The 18860-nt window shown below is 39.0% G+C and overlaps 1 protein-coding gene across 2 annotated transcripts in view; it reads left to right on the forward strand.

Annotated features, from left to right (window-relative positions):
- The first annotated feature begins 6828 nt into the window (after positions 1–6828).
- LOC137296951 (BCAS3 microtubule associated cell migration factor-like) overlaps positions 6829–18860 on the forward strand; it is a 61726-nt gene continuing 49694 nt past the window's right edge. For both annotated transcript variants that reach the window (XM_067828872.1, XM_067828881.1), the window contains exons 1-11: positions 6829–6993; positions 10986–11046; positions 11999–12074; positions 13037–13137; positions 14184–14265; positions 15077–15140; positions 16120–16230; positions 17217–17293; positions 17501–17577; positions 17822–17905; positions 18298–18465. In XM_067828872.1, the coding sequence (XP_067684973.1) occupies positions 6926–6993; positions 10986–11046; positions 11999–12074; positions 13037–13137; positions 14184–14265; positions 15077–15140; positions 16120–16230; positions 17217–17293; positions 17501–17577; positions 17822–17905; positions 18298–18465 (969 nt within the window). In that variant the 5' untranslated portion in view covers positions 6829–6925. The remainder of the gene's footprint in view (positions 6994–10985; positions 11047–11998; positions 12075–13036; positions 13138–14183; positions 14266–15076; positions 15141–16119; positions 16231–17216; positions 17294–17500; positions 17578–17821; positions 17906–18297; positions 18466–18860) is intronic.

The following is an 18860-nucleotide window of genomic DNA, read 5'->3' on the forward strand; positions in this document are numbered from 1 at the left end:
GATAAATCATCTGACAGTTACTTGATGTTTTCTTAGATTAAGTTTGAATCGTTTGCATGGAAGTTGTGAAAAATATAAATGAAATACATCTGTAAACAGCAAAAGGCATCACTTCAAGATCTGTCTCATATATCTGCCTAGATCTTTTGAAAGATATCAAATGGTCTTCTCCGGAAACGAAGCCTATCACTCCATTTTGAGTCAGAATTGTTTCCATGGAAACCAGGAAAAATAAAAATGCCAATAAAATGTAAATAGCAAAAGGCACCACTTTGTGGTCTACCACAAATGTCTGCCAAGTTTTGCTGTAAGATATTAAAAAGTTTTCGAGTTGTGCTCCGGAAACGAAGCCCTTCCTTCCATTTTGAGACTTAAGTAAGAATCGTTTCCATGGAAACTAGGAAAATGATATATCACAAAAATCTGTAAATAGCAAACGGCACCACTTCAGGGTCTCTTCTACATATCTGCCAAGTTTTGCAGAAAGATATTTAGAAGTTTTTGAGTTGTGCTCCAGAAACGAGTGAGTGAGTGGAGACCATTTTTTCAAAGACATTATAGTCGTTGTTCTTACAAGCAATAAACCTTTCAATGGCATCTGGTGTTATTTAAACGATTTTCAACTGATAAGGCCTTACCCTTTTGAATGCTGAGAAAAATATGTCCTTGGCTCAGTAGGATTAAGTGATTAAGCAGGTTATATTGGCCTGAACAACCAAAAGAATTGCACTGGAATCTAAATTTATACTGATATTAATTTGGGGATTCAATATAGTTCCAGACTCTCCTAACATTGTTTTACATGAGCTAAGTCTACCGGTCAGTTTTACGTAAAGAGCACAAATCATCGTTAACTAAGTACTTTACGTTTGTCCAAATACGTGATCCCAAAAATCATGATATCTACCCAGCTATTTCACGAAACAACGAATCACATATTTAACCACCTATTGCTAACCGCTGACCGTGTGTCAGTTCAAAATACAGCTTCGTTTACTTGTCATGCTTTTTTCCAAAGATTCCACTCTGTTGTTGAACATTGTATAAACGTGTGCTATGGGTCAGTGGGCTTCAGTTATAATAAAGACTCCAATGTGTTGATTAATACGCTTATAACAATATTCCAGTAATATCATCACAGGGGACACCAAAAATGGTGTGGGGAATCGAACCCGGGTTTTCGGCGTGACGAGCGAACGCGTTAACCACTGAGCTAATCCACCGCCCCTCCAATATGTTGACCAGCTGCCACAGTGCACAGCTCTCACAATTTACATTCAGGGGTAAATTAAGATATGCGGTGGGAGGCTTCCCTTTACCGTTTTGTACAAACTGTTGAATGATTTGTTAGCATCCCTCTGTTGTCCTCTGATCCCAACTGCGTAGATCGATACTCATGTTGCTAATCACTGGATTGTCATGTCTGGATTGTTATTTACAGAGCTGCAATTTACTTGGTAAACTGTTGAGTGCGGCTTTGAACACCAAACAAATGTGTCATACCAGTGTCGGTTTGATTCTGTTCTTTAAATATGTAAGCAAGGTGACTTGTTAATCGACAATATGATTACAGTCCAAGATATAGAGTTAGTTTCGTGACTTTATACATGCGTCCTTGGAGAAATATTGTTTTTGATTCAGTAGCAAATAAAAAATGTAATTTCTTCGTCTGAAGACTGAGTGAATTTGGTTTTAGGGCGCTTTTGGCAATATTCCATCATCACTGGTGACACCAGAAGTGGGCTTGTGGGGAATCGAACCCTGACGAGCCAACGTTTTAACCACCAGGCTACCCCACCGCCCCTGACGGTAATAGGAGTGAGGGATTGAGTTTAGTTTTAAGCCTCGAAGATCCGGATTAGAACTGGTCTCTCGCAAATACAAATAAAGAATATCATGGTCACGCCCCGCCAGCAACACAGTAAATTTGATCTTGTACCCTTGAAAACATTGACAGTTTTCAGTACTAGGTTACTTATAGTATTTGTTTATTCAAATGGGGATTTCCTCGGGACAAGAATCAATCCACCGATCTTGTGGCTGTTTTGGGGGGAATCTGAGAACTCGTCATTGATCTATGATTACACAATGCCATTTAGAAAGTGGCCAAATGCAACATGTGTCATATTTGGGATTTCACTGTCTTAGTGAAGTACAAATTCTAGTACTTTTTGTTTTTGGTTGAGTCCCATCCGAGACTGGTGGAAGTCGCGGTGGCTGAGTGGGCTGGCGATTATGTGCCGGACTCTGAGGGTGCGGGTTCGAATTCCGGATGGGACACAACCAAAAAAAAATTACTAGAATTTGTACTTCACCAAGAAAGTGAAATTCCAAATAAGACATGTGTCGTCATTGATCTTAATGAATATATGAAACTGTGAATGGAACCAAAACGATGTTCAACTCATATTTGGACGGCCTTTCCACAAAGGGACAATGCACCATAGGATACAAACGCGTTAACTGATCTCCAAATCTAATCTCTTCTTCAGACACCAGCCATTTTTTTACGTATTCGTAAATACCAATGTTTCTCGCGAGAACAGAACGTTGAACCACATGACCTGTTCTGGGAAGGACAGGGGCGCGTCGTAAAATCCGCAGTCCTTGGGGGCATTTTTGAACAAGAATCTTCCAGTCTCGGTACATTTTAGAGTATTCTTGACGTTTAACATTTTTCCAAATCTTGGTCTGACATGAGTCCTATATCGTAACCATTGCTAACCAGATGACTTAACACAAGCTAGGCAACTTTTTTCTTAAAAATGAAAACCGACAATATCAGTGAGTTTAATTTTACGCAGCACTCAGCAATATTCCTGCTATACGCCGGCGGTCTGTAAATAATCAAGACAATTGGACCAGACAATCCAGAGATCAACAGCGATCTGCGCAATCGGGAACCGATGACATGTGCCAGTCGAGTCAGCGAGTATGGCCACCCAATCCCGTTAGTCGCCTCTTACGACAAGCATAATCGCTTTTTGTGGCAAACATGGATTGCTGAAGACCTATTCTACCCCGGATCTTCAAGGGTCAAATCAATATCAAGAACAGGTCCCTTTACATATTTTAAAATCCATCAATATCTGAAACATGACCAATACTGGTCGATACAAGCACGTTCTTTAGCTGATTGTCGTCCGTGAGTGTATATTCAACATCAGAAAGTAATGGATTTGTTCTTTTCTGAAGTAAATAATATTAAGAACACCTCATGCAACTGATGCTGGCTCTTGAATGTGAACGAGTTGGATTTTACGACGCTTTAAGCAATAATCCCCCAATATCACGACTGGGTATACGAGCAATAGGCTTCGCATATTGTACCCGTGTGCGCAATATATCGAACCCGGGTCTTCGGCGTGACAAGAGAACATTTCAGCCAACCCCCTTTTGCCGAAGTCACAGTATTCTGTCAAATGGATCTATATTTTTACTTCTAACACTTTAGTAACTCGGACGCTATCATCCATCAAAATGAACGGTACTTTCTGAATAACCTGAAGATGCTGATCTCGGCTACCTTAGAGCAGGGATACTCTACAACAGGGATAGGTCACTCGCTTGCTTTCTTTACCATTTGTACTAATTAACGTGTGCCTCATCATGCTCCAAAGCACACAGGGATTTGGCTCGTTCCCAGCGCAACTTCAGTTGTGTTTAACAGAATTTCAGCCAGTTTATTGTATCAGTCGGAATTTTACAATGAATGAATGAATGAATGAATTATAGTAAGAATTAAGAGCAAGAATTATGTGAATGAATGAACGAAATAAAAAATAAAAGGAAGTACATATGTGAATGAATGAAAGAATAATTGATACACCGCGGCCTTCCCTCCTAGAACATGTTAAAGAACGCAAAAGTATCGCGAGAACACGTATTAACATCGGCTGTCATTTTAAAAAATCTACTTTGAAACATTTTTGTTCACAGGATAACTGTATATGGATGAAAACTTCTTTAATACTGGAACACAGAAGGATAACATGGAAGCCAGTAGTGCACAGAGCCTAGAATAAATGCAAGTTAACAAGTGATGATAACTAAGTAAGCCAGTGAGGTATACTAGGCTCTGTGCACTACTGGCTTCCATGTTATCCTTCTATCCATTGTTAACCCTTTGTCTTTATCATCACTTGTTAATTAGTTTATGTATATATATATCGCCTGTTCTCTCCCTGTATCATTTAACTCTCAGAAAGCGTTCTAAAACACCTTTCCAGTTTTGTCAAATAATAAGATGAACAAGAAAGAAAGACGTTACGGAACTATAACCCTCAAGCACCAATGGCGAATCACATCAGATAGGCAATATGTCATATTTTTCACACACCTCAAATGCACCCTAACATTTTGTTTTAGATTATGAAACTATTACTATATTACTTGCAAACACATTTCACCTGATAGTATATTCCCCTCATAACAAATAAAGGTGTATGTGAAAGATGTTTTGAAGTAATAAATAGAAACACTCAAACAACGGCGTATAGTATTTCAATGGTGCAATGTCATATTTTTCACACACCTCAATTACTCCTGAACATTTTTTTAAGTAAACAAACTGTCACTATTACTTGCAAATATCTTTCAACTAAAGGTATGTTCACCTTTTAAAAATTAAGCGAATGTGTGAAAGAAGTTTTTACCGGCACAATTTAGTCTCTCTTCGCTGTGAATCGAGAATAGAAGCCAGTGAGCTACAACTTACCGACTTGAAACTTTACTACAAATCTACTGTCCTAATACGGACACTAATACCAATTATTTGACTTAAACTGAAGTGACCAATTAGTAAACGTATCTTCTACATGTTGGATTTCAGTTGTTACAACACTCAGCAAACTTAATCAGCTGTTGAAAATAAACCGGTCTCAATCATAAATACTACGCTGCCACCATATTGGCTACACTGGTTACGTAACGACCCAAGACATACGTTCAGCGGCTTTTCGAAGAGTTTCTTCTCCCCCTCTATATAGGCTCCCTGCTCAGGAGAGGCACCACAATCCAACTCCTTTCTCGAGTTTGGTCTGAAATATCAAGTAGGGCCCCTCAAATGACAAAAGTCTTAATAGTCTCGAATGAACGCAGCATCAGATACCTCCTGAAAGAAACAAATCACTGGTGTCTTCCTTGGCAAGACCTTCATCCCATTCTTGAGGCGGTGGGGTAGCCTTGTGCTTAATCCCCGCCCGTTACTCATTAAGAGGCTAATGGTTAAAGCGTGCACTTGCTCATCACGCTGAAGACCTGGTTTTGATTCCCCATATGGGTGTAATATGTGAAGCCTGGTGTCCCCTTGCCGTGATGTTGCTGGAATATTGTTAAAAACGGCGTAAAACATGCCAGTTCACTCCTCAAAGCTCAGCAGGATATACAGTAAACATCGAACCTTTCGAAATTGATCGGAACGCCTTTATAAAACGTTGGAGAAGTGTTGGATAGCAACGCCTAAATATGAATGACTTCAATGTCTCAAGCACTCACTATTGTCACCTCGTATCAACCAAATTTAAGACTGGTGCCGTTGTGGAACACCGGACTTATATTTCTTCACTAAGGATATCACACACTTATCTGTCCCGAGTGTCTTTTCTTGTGAACAAAATGTGGCAAAGGCATGAAGGCATTTTTATTTATTTCACCCTCATCCATTAACACAAGCTAAGATTGCAATAACCTCCCCAGAGCTAAAACACTGAAATTCAGGTTCTACTTTTTCTTTCCTGCACAAACGTGCATGACTTGATGTATCAAACTGAACTAGACTCTCTCCAACTTTGAGACTTTAGTGTTTTTTCATATATGTTAAATATGTCTAAAATGTAGCCAAGATCAGAAAATCATAGTGAAGGACTTCGTTAAAACATGCTCGGAGAGTAGGTTGATCACCTAGAATATCTTTTTATTCTAGGTGAATAAAAAGCAGCTTGAATTTTAAGATTCACACATACACGATAAACCCTCAACAACTTTCTTAATTTGCTTCTATTCTATGCAGCAAAATCGGTGCTCGTCCACCTTTTTACAGCCCTTAACGTGTTCTACTATGGTATTTCTCGATAAGACAAGCACTTCCAGAGGGTTTGTGTGTCTTCACGAGATCTGACCCAACCGACTTGTATCGACAAACAGCCAAACAAATAAGGTACAAATACACGTACTAGTAACCATGTCTTCACGTTCAATAATTTTTAATTGTTGGTTGTGATAAATATGGTAATTGAGCATCTCTGCTACAGCTACATCAACGTTATGACTATTTTTTAGTTATTGAGCATATGTAAGATTCCACGTCGTTTGAATGTCTCTCTTCATGTCTCTCTCACTGAGGAGCTGTTCTCGGCTACCTCAGAACTATGATTATTTGGCCTGTAGATAATGTCAGCTGGCACATGTCTGTACCCCTACCCCCATCATAAACCAAAATTACAAACTGACATGCATACCTGGCCATAAATATCTGCATTCAATAAACTAGAAAAGAGATGAAAATCATTATGCATTTCAGTGTTGGAATACTACCCCGGTGGAGTACTCTACTGGAGCAAATGTACTATGTAAAAAGATGGGGATACGGGAGGAACTCTTTCCCACATTTCACTGCAAAAACAGGTTTTGTACTGGCTCCTCCCAAGAGTGAAAGTGAAATCCCAAATATGACATATGTTGCATCCTCCCAAGAGTTCCATGTGACCAGCCTTGCTAAGACTCAGTGTGTATATTACGTGGAATCTTGTTCACAGAATCATGTGCACACAAGAGTTACCGCCCATTCTGACAGTACTGCATTGTGGGACGAAAACATGTGACGTCACTTCCTACGAAAACATCAGCTGTAAATGTAAGGACGAAGTATTTTCAAGTAACAAGTGGATGTTTAGTCCCTTAAATTGGCTTGATCGTGTAGATCGAAATGGCCGCAGATTCTCCGAGAAGAACATCCCGTTTTAGCTGCGCATCAGTGAGGCCCCAAGCTTACAGGTGCAAATAATACCAATTTCGCCCGTAGTTATTAATAATACAAGACAGAAATGACAGAAATGTTTATATTCTGAGTTTACTTTTATCCCAATCTTCGTATTGTTTGCTATGTGTCCGATTTTATCTTTTGTGGAAGTTTATTGTCTTATAGAAATGGTACAAATAACATTATAAAGTATAAGAGTTACAAAGAATGAAAATTAAGCTAGTGCTGTTGTTGGTTGTTTACAGGATCACATTTGCTAATAATGTATCTTCATTTTACGATCGTGTTAGGACGTACAGTATGGTTCAAAATTATTGAGAATAGCTAAAGCATTTCATATTATTAAACGAGAACAAATCAGATAAAATTGAATGTATTGTGAAAGTGAACTGACCTTTTCATGTTGTGTAGGTAACAATTTAATATTTTATCAAGTCTCCTTGAGCTTCACGGCACAGTCTAAGACGGGTAGGCATACTTCCTATCAGAGAGGTTAGTGTCTCGTGGGTTATGCTGTCCCAGTATCGGACCACTTCTCTCTTCATGTCTTCAATTTTTGTCAACCCCTTTTGATTCACACATTCCTTCATCATCCCACAAATGTTCTCAATGGGATTTAAGTCAGGACTATATGCAGGAAATGGTAATGCAGTCACATTTTTCTCCTGAAACCACTGCTTGGCATGTTTTGCGGTGTGTTTAGGATCATTATCTTGCTGCAAAATCCAGTCATTTCCATAAAACACATGTGCACTTGGAAGGAGAAAATTATCTAATATGTTAGTGTGGCGTTGACTTGTCAGATTTCCCTCAAACACACACAGCGGGATCGTTCCTAATAAGGATATCCCTCCCCATACATGAAACTTTGGGCTGTATTTAGATCGTCGATACAACGGTGCTGATGCAGACTTTGTCCATATTTTCACATTATTGGGATATACCCATATTGAGCTTTCATCAGTAAAAATCACATTTTCCCAGTCAAAGTTTTCATGTGCCAAACACCACTCAACACGCCTGTCTTTATGTTCTTGTTTCATGAGAGGAGAAGGAATTCCAGTCTTTTTCTCCCATCCAAGATCAATCAAATTTCTTCTAACTGTAGATTTTGATACAACTGTTCATCCCCTTTCTATCATTTCATACCTGATGTTGGAGATGCTTGCCCTTTGCTTTTTAGACGCTAAAATTCCCAGCCGGACGCGATCTGAGAAGTCCAATTTTCTGGGTCTCCCTGCTCCTTTCTGGTGCCCCAAATCCTTTCCCTCTTTAAAATTCTTCCTAATCCTATACACAGTAGAAAGAGGAGTTCCTGTTCTCTCTGCCAATGTATTTACATCATCAATTCCTTGATTACACAACTCAAAAATCAACCTTCTTTTATCTTCAGCAGACATTGTTGACAGTGCTGAGGGAAATGACGTCTGCTACAAATTCAGGGGAGGTAACTCTAATTGTACTATACTCAGTAGGCCAAGATGAGTTACCTCCCTTATACCATTACTTAGTTTTAAGTATCAGTGAATCAGTTGATGTGTTAGGATAGCTCAAAGTAAGAAGAAAAATTCTCAATAATTATGAACCAGACTATATTACCGACTTACATTGTAGGAACATGATGAACAAGCAAAACATGTTTCACATGCTCTTTAAACTAGGTTGCATGCTTCTTTCAACCTTCATTAATACAAGGTTTTTAATGACTGTCATTCCCATGTGTCACTTGCAGTAATAAGGACAGGCTGTTTGGGGCAGTTTAGTAAGTGAAGCCTCAAGTTTAAGACATTGACATAATTCACATCAAATATCACTTTTATGAAAATCATATCATATCCAACAAACTTTAGATGGAGCCTGTTCATTTTCAAGTGAATGTGCGAACAGCAAGTAATTGGACATTAATGAGACTGCAAACTGACTGAGTAAAATGACAGGGACACTAATTAGTGTGTGTTGATAGAATTAATTAATTTACCTCATTTGATCAGAAGTAACAGAGATGTTTATTCAGCTGACTGTTACTTAAGTCAGCTTCATCAAAGTTACAAAGCATTGTTCTCGTAGCAATTGATTGTCACTATAATGTCAGGACTATTATTTTAGTCAGTAATTCGTAATTGAGAAAGTCTGGGTTACAAAGCAAGCTTTAATGATAAATTAAGAACAGTTTTGCTGGGACTCAGAGAGTAGTCCAGATTGTGGAGAAAAACGCATTGCACAGAGTCTGGGTTGGTTTGACAAATTCCACTGTATTGATGTTTGTGTTCAGATGTAAAGTGGGCAAGCTGGCTAAAGTGCCAGAGTAGTGATCCAGTGAGGTGTCAGGATTGAGGCCACCTGTGACCGGGTATAAAAACTTTGGAGTCAACTTTTTGTGCAGACTTTTACCGTGTTGTCACAACCTCTAGTGAACAGTACACAACAATGTACGCTAACAGAACCCACGAATCTGTTGGTATAATATGACCAGTTGTTGGCCATATGAATATGTTCAAACACCTAGTTGCAACGTGGGGTAAACTTGGACAAAGTACTGTGACTATGTGTCCCAGTCCACCCAGCTGTGAATGAGTACCTCGATAGGATGAGACTGGTACAATTAACTCTGTGCGCCTAGAGGCAGCAAGGGTTGTATCCTCCCCAGGGACTTCAGACTGATACTACAATGAGCCGCTGAGATTGACATCCAGTGATCAGGGGAAATATATATGCCAGCATCTTGAACCATCACTAGTTGCCTGACAATATGCACTTTATAAATATCCTATAATAATAATACTAATACTAATAATAATATGCAGTGGTTGCTTTGGCCATGTCCATGTCCAATTTGAACAGAAACTGTTCCAACCATTGATCTGAAACTTTTATGTTTCAAAAACATCGCACACACTTATTCTTTTGCAGTAATTAAAATGTCTCATTCATAAGGTGTGGATCGCGCTGATGACACCCACAACTTTACTGAAAGGCGAATAACGGAATCAAGTGCTCCGACTGGTTGACTTGGTTAAAACATGTCATCATAGCCCAATTCAGTACATCGATGCTCATGATGTTGATCACTGGATTGTTTGTCCAGGTTTGATTATTTACAGGCTATCGCTGTATAGCTGGAAGATTGCTGAAAGCTGCATTGAACATCTAACCAACTAAAAGTTATAATTATAATACTTGAGAACTAGAAATTGATTCTGCTGAAATGAACAGCAGTTATAGAGGTGTGGATCTCTGCCGTAAAGGTTTTTACTTTTGAGTACTAAAGGCAAATCACTGAAATACTGTTTGTGACAGTATACACAAATTACTCCCAAACGGCATCGTATCACTTAAACATCACTGGCTTTACATGAACATCACTGTTTTGGTAGATACGTGATTTCCATTATATACCACCTACTCCCAAGTTGCACCGCATCACTTAAACATCACTGTTTTGGTAGATACGTGATTTCCGTTATATACCACCTACTCCCAAGTTGCACCGCATCACTTAAACATCACTGTTTTGGTAGATACGTGATTTCCATTATATACCACCTACTCCCAAGTTGCACCGCATCACTTAAACATCACTGTTTTGGTAGATACGTGATTTCCATTATATACCACCTACTCCCAAGTTGAACCGCATCACTTAAACATCACTGTTTTGGTAGATACGTGATTTCCATTATATACCACCTACTCCCAAGTTGCACCGCATCACTTAAACATCACTGTTTTGGTAGATACGTGATTTCCATTATATACCACCTACTCCCAAGTTGAACCGCATCACTTAAACATCACTGTTTTGGTAGATACGTGATTTCCATTATATACCACCTACTCCCAAATTGCACTGCATCACTTAAACATCACTGTCATCACATGAACATCACTACTTTGGTAGGTATGTGATTTCCGTGATTAGTCTGAGTGATATGATTAGTATTGATTGACAGTAATCATTGTAAGATATTTTCAGCCACAATTCTATCCTTATTTGTTTTTCTTACAGTGACAAGTCTGTGGTGGAGAGTGTGGTGGACCTGATTGCTGATGTGGTGCCCCAGGTACAGGTGAGTCATTGTACACCAATCAAATGAAAAAAAAAATGTTAACAAGTTTGTTAGGTTTGATATGTTAGAGGAATATATTTAGGTCATAATCTTTTGAATAATTAGTTTTAAGAAAATGTAAGTCATGTAAAATGATTCTTGGATGCGGAAACAACCTCCGATTATATTTTCCAGAAAGAGTTGGCAGCCATTGATCACAGGAGACATTGTTTTTGACAGCTAACTGATGATTGTGAAACTAGTAGCAACATGGCTGAACTCCTGACTGCCAACACTGAGCTCAGTGCCCTGGTACCAACTTTCATGTACAATTAAATTGGGTCAAAAGCTGGTAGCAGATTAAAATAGAATATAAACAATCCTTTGGAGTCCTGATCAAAGAGCTAAGAGATTCTGTTGGAGGGCCCAGGCCTGATGTTTCGGCCAACTGTAAAATTCAATGGTGATTGGAAATGTCACTTCCTCAACTTACCAGACAATGATCTATGTGAGAGATCGAGTTAAAAATCTGTGTGACAGATCAAGTTTTTATGTGTGGTCTTTCACAAAGAGATCTTGTAAACCTCAGATCTTTTTCTTTTCTCATAGCGTTCATACTTCCTATGTTACAATATGGTAGGTATGAATGCTACAAGAAAAGTTACGAGATCTTAAGCTTAGAGGGCTTTTTTAAACAGGGCCCTGTTTCTGTTTATTTCCAAAGAGGCACAGTGGGGTGATTAAAGCATTCAGTCATCAAGCTGAAGACCTGGGTTCGATAACTCACATGGGTACAATGTATTAAGTCCATTTCTGGTGTCCCTTGCTGCGTTATTGCTAAAATGGTGTATAACTGAAATGACTTACACTTATTTCCCATGTTTACTGACTGATGTTTCTTCACATATGTTTATGTTTATTTATGAATGTATGTTCACTGATGTTTATTGTGTTATATTTTTTGCTGTTGTAGGCATACAGTGGAACTCAGAAAACAGATGACAAGGACAAGATTCTATGGGTGAAGTTTGAGAGATGTGATGTGAATGGTAAGGCAATACAATTAATTGTTTCCTTAAAAAATAAGGAAACGTTTTGAATATAAGAGAGAGTGAATGTTGTTTTACACAGCAGTAAGTCCAGCTGAATCTATAGAATTTAGTGGTGCTGGAGCAATTTATCGAATGATCAATGAGTCGTTTGTGCGATTATTTATGAGCGTGGGAAACAATCGATGAGCATGCATGTATGAAATAATCAATAAAATGATAAATGCATTTATATTGTTCTCCACTCCATTCACTAGATGAATGCTTAACAATCAAAGTACAGCACATTATTACCCTGGAGAACCCAAGCTTCCTGTAAGGTGCTTGGAAGGTTGAAGTCAATGACCTATGCCACCAGGTACCCATTTTGTGCTGGGTGAACAAACTCACTTGCCTAAGATGAGACCACATGAGACCACATGATGTGCTTCTTAGAAACTCTCAGGAGTCAACATGATCACCTATCCATGGACTCTCCACGACCAACATTTCCTAACTTCACCTGATTTGTGACTTGAGCTCTGAGCACAAGACTACATGAAACCACCACAGTCAGTTTCCTCGATCGTTTTGATCATGGTATCAATCAGTGCCTGTTTCGTTTGCACAGTGTTATAATATTGTATCCAGTTTAAATATTGCCAATATTAGTTTTGTTGTGAGGTTTGTGGTTACAATCAATTATTGATCGATTACTTAGCTCTGATTAATCAATGTCTTGTGAGAACTGGCACTATGATATAAACTGTACCACACAGTTAAGACTGAAAGTGCTTGCCAAGATGAGCAATATCTTCGACAGGTCCTGATTTCACAGTCTAGTTACAATATATTTAGGAGTGTCTGATTCTCAGTAGCTGTGAAGAAGATATCTTAATCTGACACAGAATTCACACAGTGTGGACATGTTTAAATCACACCGTCAAACAATCTATGTCATAGTGCCGATGTGTTTGTTTCAGATTTGTCCCACAACCCCAATTTCCATGTGAATGAGCCGGGAGGTCCTCCATTGTTGTTGATCATCGGCTACAGTAACGGCGTCCAAATATGGCATGTGACAGTAAGTTGAGTTTCATCAGAATCACATCTTTCATTCTGATAGGATGAGTAAGTGAATTAAGTTTTATGCCTCACTCTGCAATATTCCAGCTGTATGGCAGTGCTGTAAATAATTGAGTACAGACCAGACAATCCAGTGATCAACAGCATGAGCATCGATCTGTGCAGTTTGGAACGGATGACATGTGTCATGTGACACGAGTCAGTGAGCCTGTGTGATAGGATGACCTTTTATTAGATTTGAAAAACCTTCATGGATGATGCATCAGGTAAACTCTGAGTAAACTCTGCCCAATCCCAAGGAAATGTTTATTCACAGGCTCATGAGACAATTCTTTGACCATCTGTGTTCTGGACATTTGCAGAAATGAAAACAGAACTTACTGGACACAAACATTCCTTCCATCAAGCTCTGTTTTCAGCTGTGACCAGACTGATGACATGTGACTCTCTTCACATGGGAGCATGACACTGAACATGCTTGACAACAAGTAAAAATTTGCGATTGGGTGGATGACATGGGAAATGGCCTGTCCCAATTTTGAAATGTTTAGGTCTATTGTTATGAGTGAGTGAGGATGGTTTTACACTTCTTTGAGCAGTATTCAGCAATATCATGGCTACAAACACCAGAAATGGACTTTACACAAATCAAACCTGTGTATCTGGTGTAACAAGTGAACATTTTAACCACTGGGCACCCCTGTATCCCATTTTACTAATGGCAAGAAAATATCAATTAGGTTTAACTGCTATTAGTGATATTATAAGATATATTTTATTGGCATCCATGGAGTTAATTCTGTTTGTGTCTGCTCTGGTTTGGTATCATCATCACCCAAGACAGATCCAGCAGATTGCGTCAGGTATAGTCCAGCAATGTCCTGACAAACAATGGTTTGGAAGTGAAGTGTTGCTTAGACAGTAGGAATATAGTTATAGGACAACAGTTATGCATGAACTGCTCTTTACCATGTTTATCAACTCATAGCACATAGGACAAGGAGATTTGTTTGCTTGAAATTAATGGAGTTTTTGCATCTTCAGAGCAATGGCGAGGCACAGGAAGTGATGTCGCTCCGCCAGGGACCAGTGAGAATACTTCGGGTATTACCAACGCCAGAACCAGGTAATGAGTTATCTCCCTTTATCAAATTGCTTTCCTTGTGCAATACCACATTTAAGTTTTGAAATTTTTAAATTGATGTTAAATCTATCTTTTAGACATTCAACTTGATTGTTGCCCCACTGACATTTACATATAGCAGCTAATATTCATTTTTCAAATTGAGTTCCTGAATGTTGTTCTTAGCTGTAAATTCAAATTCAAATGTGAAGAACTAGTCACTATGGCAACCCTTTTATCAGTGATAAATGTCATATGCAGAATTACTTTGGATGATACTTTGTATTTGTACCATGTATGTGGAGTTGTTAAAATTAGCAGGATTTTTACAAACAAAACAAAATATTTTGAAAAAAGTGCATCCTGGTTTCACGGATTTAAGGGAGTGTTCATAATTTATGACTAGGGAGGAGGGGGGCGGGGGGTAATAATGATTTTAAGGAGGGTCACCCTTTTTGTTTTGGGGAGGTGGTTGGGGTCATCAACATTGTATATACAAATGCTTTTGAATTTTTAGAGAGGGTGGGGTGGGTGGCAATGATTTTGTAGATGACGTTGGGGTTAGGGGTGTCTATGATGTCCATTTTAGATCAACCCGTCTCCTCCTCAGCCAACCCATGTTGCATAGCTGATTAGGGAATAGGAAAATTGATACTGTTGAAAGAGTTCAATGTAAACATATTAAGTCAGAGTAGAAAATCCTTCCCAATCCCCACCCATGTTACGTCCTTACAATAGTGCATGTTATAAGATAATGCTGTCATTACAATAAACACTTTGCTCTAAATGGTTAAAGATATGAATTTTTTTGCAGTGTTTGCAGATATTGACTCCTTTGGCGGAAAAAGACCTCTGTTTGCCATGTGTGACTCTTCAAGGTACGACCCGTCACATGTGTGATCACATCATGTACCATGTTTCAGCTACACACATTGAGACGTGAGATGTATCTTTCAGAAGACACTATATAAAGATGCTCTAAACTCATTCTAAATTCTGAACCATTTAGAGAATCCTGATTCCTGTTGCATCTATAAATACTAGGCATGGTCTAAGTGGTGACTTTATGGATTTGGATGTTTTGACCTGTTGCTTGTTCAATTAAATGTAATATGAATGTTGTTCATGATATCCATCACTGGTTAGGGATGGTTTGGGTAGCCATTAAGGCATTGACTGATCACACTGGAGACTGGGCTTCTAGTCCCCACTTGGGTCCAATGTGTTAAGCCCATTTCTGGTGCCCCTTGCAGTGACATTGCTGTAATTTTGCTAAAAGTGATATAAAAGCATACTCACTCACTTGCTTGTCTGAGAGTATATAAAAATGCCAGGCAGAGCAATTAATATGACCGGTCAGAAAGCATGCTTACATACTGGTAGATGTCAAAAAGCTGGATTAATGTTCATTCACGATCAGTACTTCCTTAGATTTGTTAGAGCATGGTGAACATTCTATTATTGATCAACAGGTTAATAGGGCATACACCATAATAAACCCTTCACAGTCCAGCAGATGCGCCAGAAATGAACCTCATTCATGGTGATTTAGTTATACCAAATGGGGAATCAACCTTGGAACCCTGCCACGAACTTGTGAACATCCCGGTTTGAAATGGTCCTCCACAACCTATGCTTGTTGTAAGCAACTCACGGGATCGGCATGGTTGACACATGTCATCGTATCCCAGTATTTACTATGTTACAGACCACCACCATATAGTTGGAATATTGCTGACTGTGGCTTTAAATAACCAGCAAGCTAACCTTGGCATAACGAATGACACCTTAATCTCCATTGTGTCTGCTACCACTCACTTTGTACATCCATGTGGTGATAGTTGTATTGTGTTCCAGTGCTGGTCAGCCGTTCTGTAGTGTGAAGCTAGTCTCACTGAGATCTGGAGATGAGGTACACCATATCTCCTTCAAGACACTGCCAGTCCTCAACATTGAGTGTAACAAAAGGTGAGTGACCTTGGGTGACATGTTAAGACTCAGGCTGTGTCTAAGTGTGCTATACACAGAGACTGAAGACAATTCACAGCACCTACCAGGTTGTTAGAACAGTGAATGATGGGGAAATAATATGTTGGTTAGGACAATTCACAGAACCTAACAGGTTGTGAGAACAATGGATGAAGTGAAGGAAGATGTAGGTTAGGACAATTCATAGCACCTACCAAGTTGTGAGAACAATGGATGACGTGAAGGAAGGTGTAGGTTAGGACAATTCACAGCACCTACCAGGTTGTGAGAACAATGGATGACGTGAAGGAAGGTGTAGGTTAGGACAATTCACAGCACCTACCAGGTTGTGAGAACAGTGGATGAAGTGAAGGAAGATGTTGGTTAGGACAGTTTACTGATGCACCAATACATTGTGATACATTCAAGTTTGATACAGCTAATGCACCAATACATTGTGATACATTCAAGTTTGATACAGCTATTGTATCGTTGACTGGTGTATTGATTCAAAACGACTTTTTTCCAAAGCAGTATTATCCTAAACATGTTAAAGTACTTATTTAGAGAAAAATACACAAATATGAAGTAATTACCTGCTTGTTTATTAGAATTTAGTTTATTGTTATAAACAAATACCTTGAAATAAATCAGTTTAAATCTTAATACTGTGTCATTCTTTCAAGGTTTATGTATCATGATACGTATCGTATCGCAGGTAAAATATTGTGATATGTATCCTATCGTGACATTGTGTATTGCCCCAGCCCAAATGTTGGTACATGCAGCTCAAATGCCATGTAAAATTTTAACTCACCCACATTCATTTATGAAGTGCTGTTTTGTTAAGTATATCATGAAGTTATGATTGTATAATACGTGATTCAAACAATGGGATTCTACAGCTGTGCAACTGATTTTCGTTTCTGCATCATTTCACTATTGTCTCTTTTGGAGTTTATCTTGCCATTTCAAATATTCTCCAGGTTCCTTGTGGTTGTGTTTCAAGAGAAGCTGGCAGTGTATGAGACATGTCAGTTCCGCGAGCTGTTCTGGGTATCAGGTCAGTAGCTTGTCACCAAGTTAATAGTTCATCACCTGACATTTATCACCGCAAAATATTGCATAAAGATGTATCGTCATCTTGATCCTTCTGCACTCTATCATGTATATGTTGGTCTATGTGGAAACAGTTAGGACTGAAGATTTATGTCTGTTTTATTGTAAAATACTGAACCTGTTTCTCTAACAAGTGACTGTTTCATTGCAGGTTGCTATCCATGTCCAGGGCCCAATGTTAACCCTGTAGCTCTGGGTACAAGATGGCTGGCGTATGCTGACAGACGGGTAATGATTAGTGATCAGACATGTGTCAGGGAAGGAACTGTATCAGTTTCAAGATAATTTGTTTGTTTTATCTTCGTTGAACTTACAGATTGTCTAGTTGTTTGAAATGACATAGATATATTGATTCTGTTATATTCAGTTATGGATTAACTTTGATATAGATGCATGGGTCAGCATTATGTTTTAGTCAGAGGTAGTTGTTTTGAAATTTTTATGGTGAATTTGTTTTTGCTCTTGACTTCAGCTGGTTTCTATGCACCAGTCGTGTGGTGGTATGTCAGGAGACGGAGCCCAGTCTTATGCTGCGACAGTCATCAGTGCAGCCAAGGTGAGATACTGTCTTTGTTGTGGATGAGAGGGACAGGGTGTTGGTGTCGGTTGCATAGCAAACAATGTTAAAAAGTGATACTTGTAATTACCTTGCCATCAGGAATAAAACAAGTAGTGGGTGTAAGGGAGAAGTATTACTGTATGGGCTGACAGTGTTAACTAGAGCATTGTACCTTGACGAACCACCACCAGAAAACCAGTATGATTTCAGATTGTTACAGCCATGCATGGTACTATTGTTATTACAGGTATCTTTGAAATGCTTTTTATTGGACATGTTTGAATGACAGTTCTTATGAACTTTTGACCTGCTTTCTTCATGACCATGAGATGTTTTAGAATTGAGTGTTATACCAGAACTATGTAAACAAAGTTTGTATCCTGCCCCAGGGAGCATTCAAAGGGCTGACGATGTTTGGTGAGGCAATGATGAGCAGTGTGACCGGCAACAAGAGTGCACCGATTGCCAAGAAAGGGGAGACAACTTCCCAAGTTGACAACAACTACAGGCCAGGGATCGTATCTGTCATTGACATGCAGACTGTAGCAGGCAGCCATGTGAGTGAAATCACCCAGATGTACCCAAGATGCTAGTGTTCTTATATGCTACTTTTTACATTCAATATGGACCCAACATGTGACATTCTAAATAGTGCTGGTGTGTCTCATTGAATTACTGGTTTAGTGATCACATTTGTGTCATTGATAATCGATGAACTTGTGGAACTAATTGTATTCATAAGAATTGAACAGTTTAATAAGACTGTAGAAAGTATTTTTCCTAGACAATGTTACGTAAGGGATGCTGTCTATTCCACATAGCTTCCTGTTTGTGAGGTGTGGTGGGGTATCCTACTGGTTAAAGTGTTTGCCTGTCTTACCAAAGACCTGTACATGAGTACAATGTAGGATGCCAATATCCGGTGTTCCCCACCATGGTAATGCTGAAATAT

The sequence above is a fragment of the Haliotis asinina genome, chromosome 1 (assembly GCF_037392515.1).
Source record: "Haliotis asinina isolate JCU_RB_2024 chromosome 1, JCU_Hal_asi_v2, whole genome shotgun sequence".
Taxonomy (NCBI): domain Eukaryota; kingdom Metazoa; phylum Mollusca; class Gastropoda; order Lepetellida; family Haliotidae; genus Haliotis; species Haliotis asinina.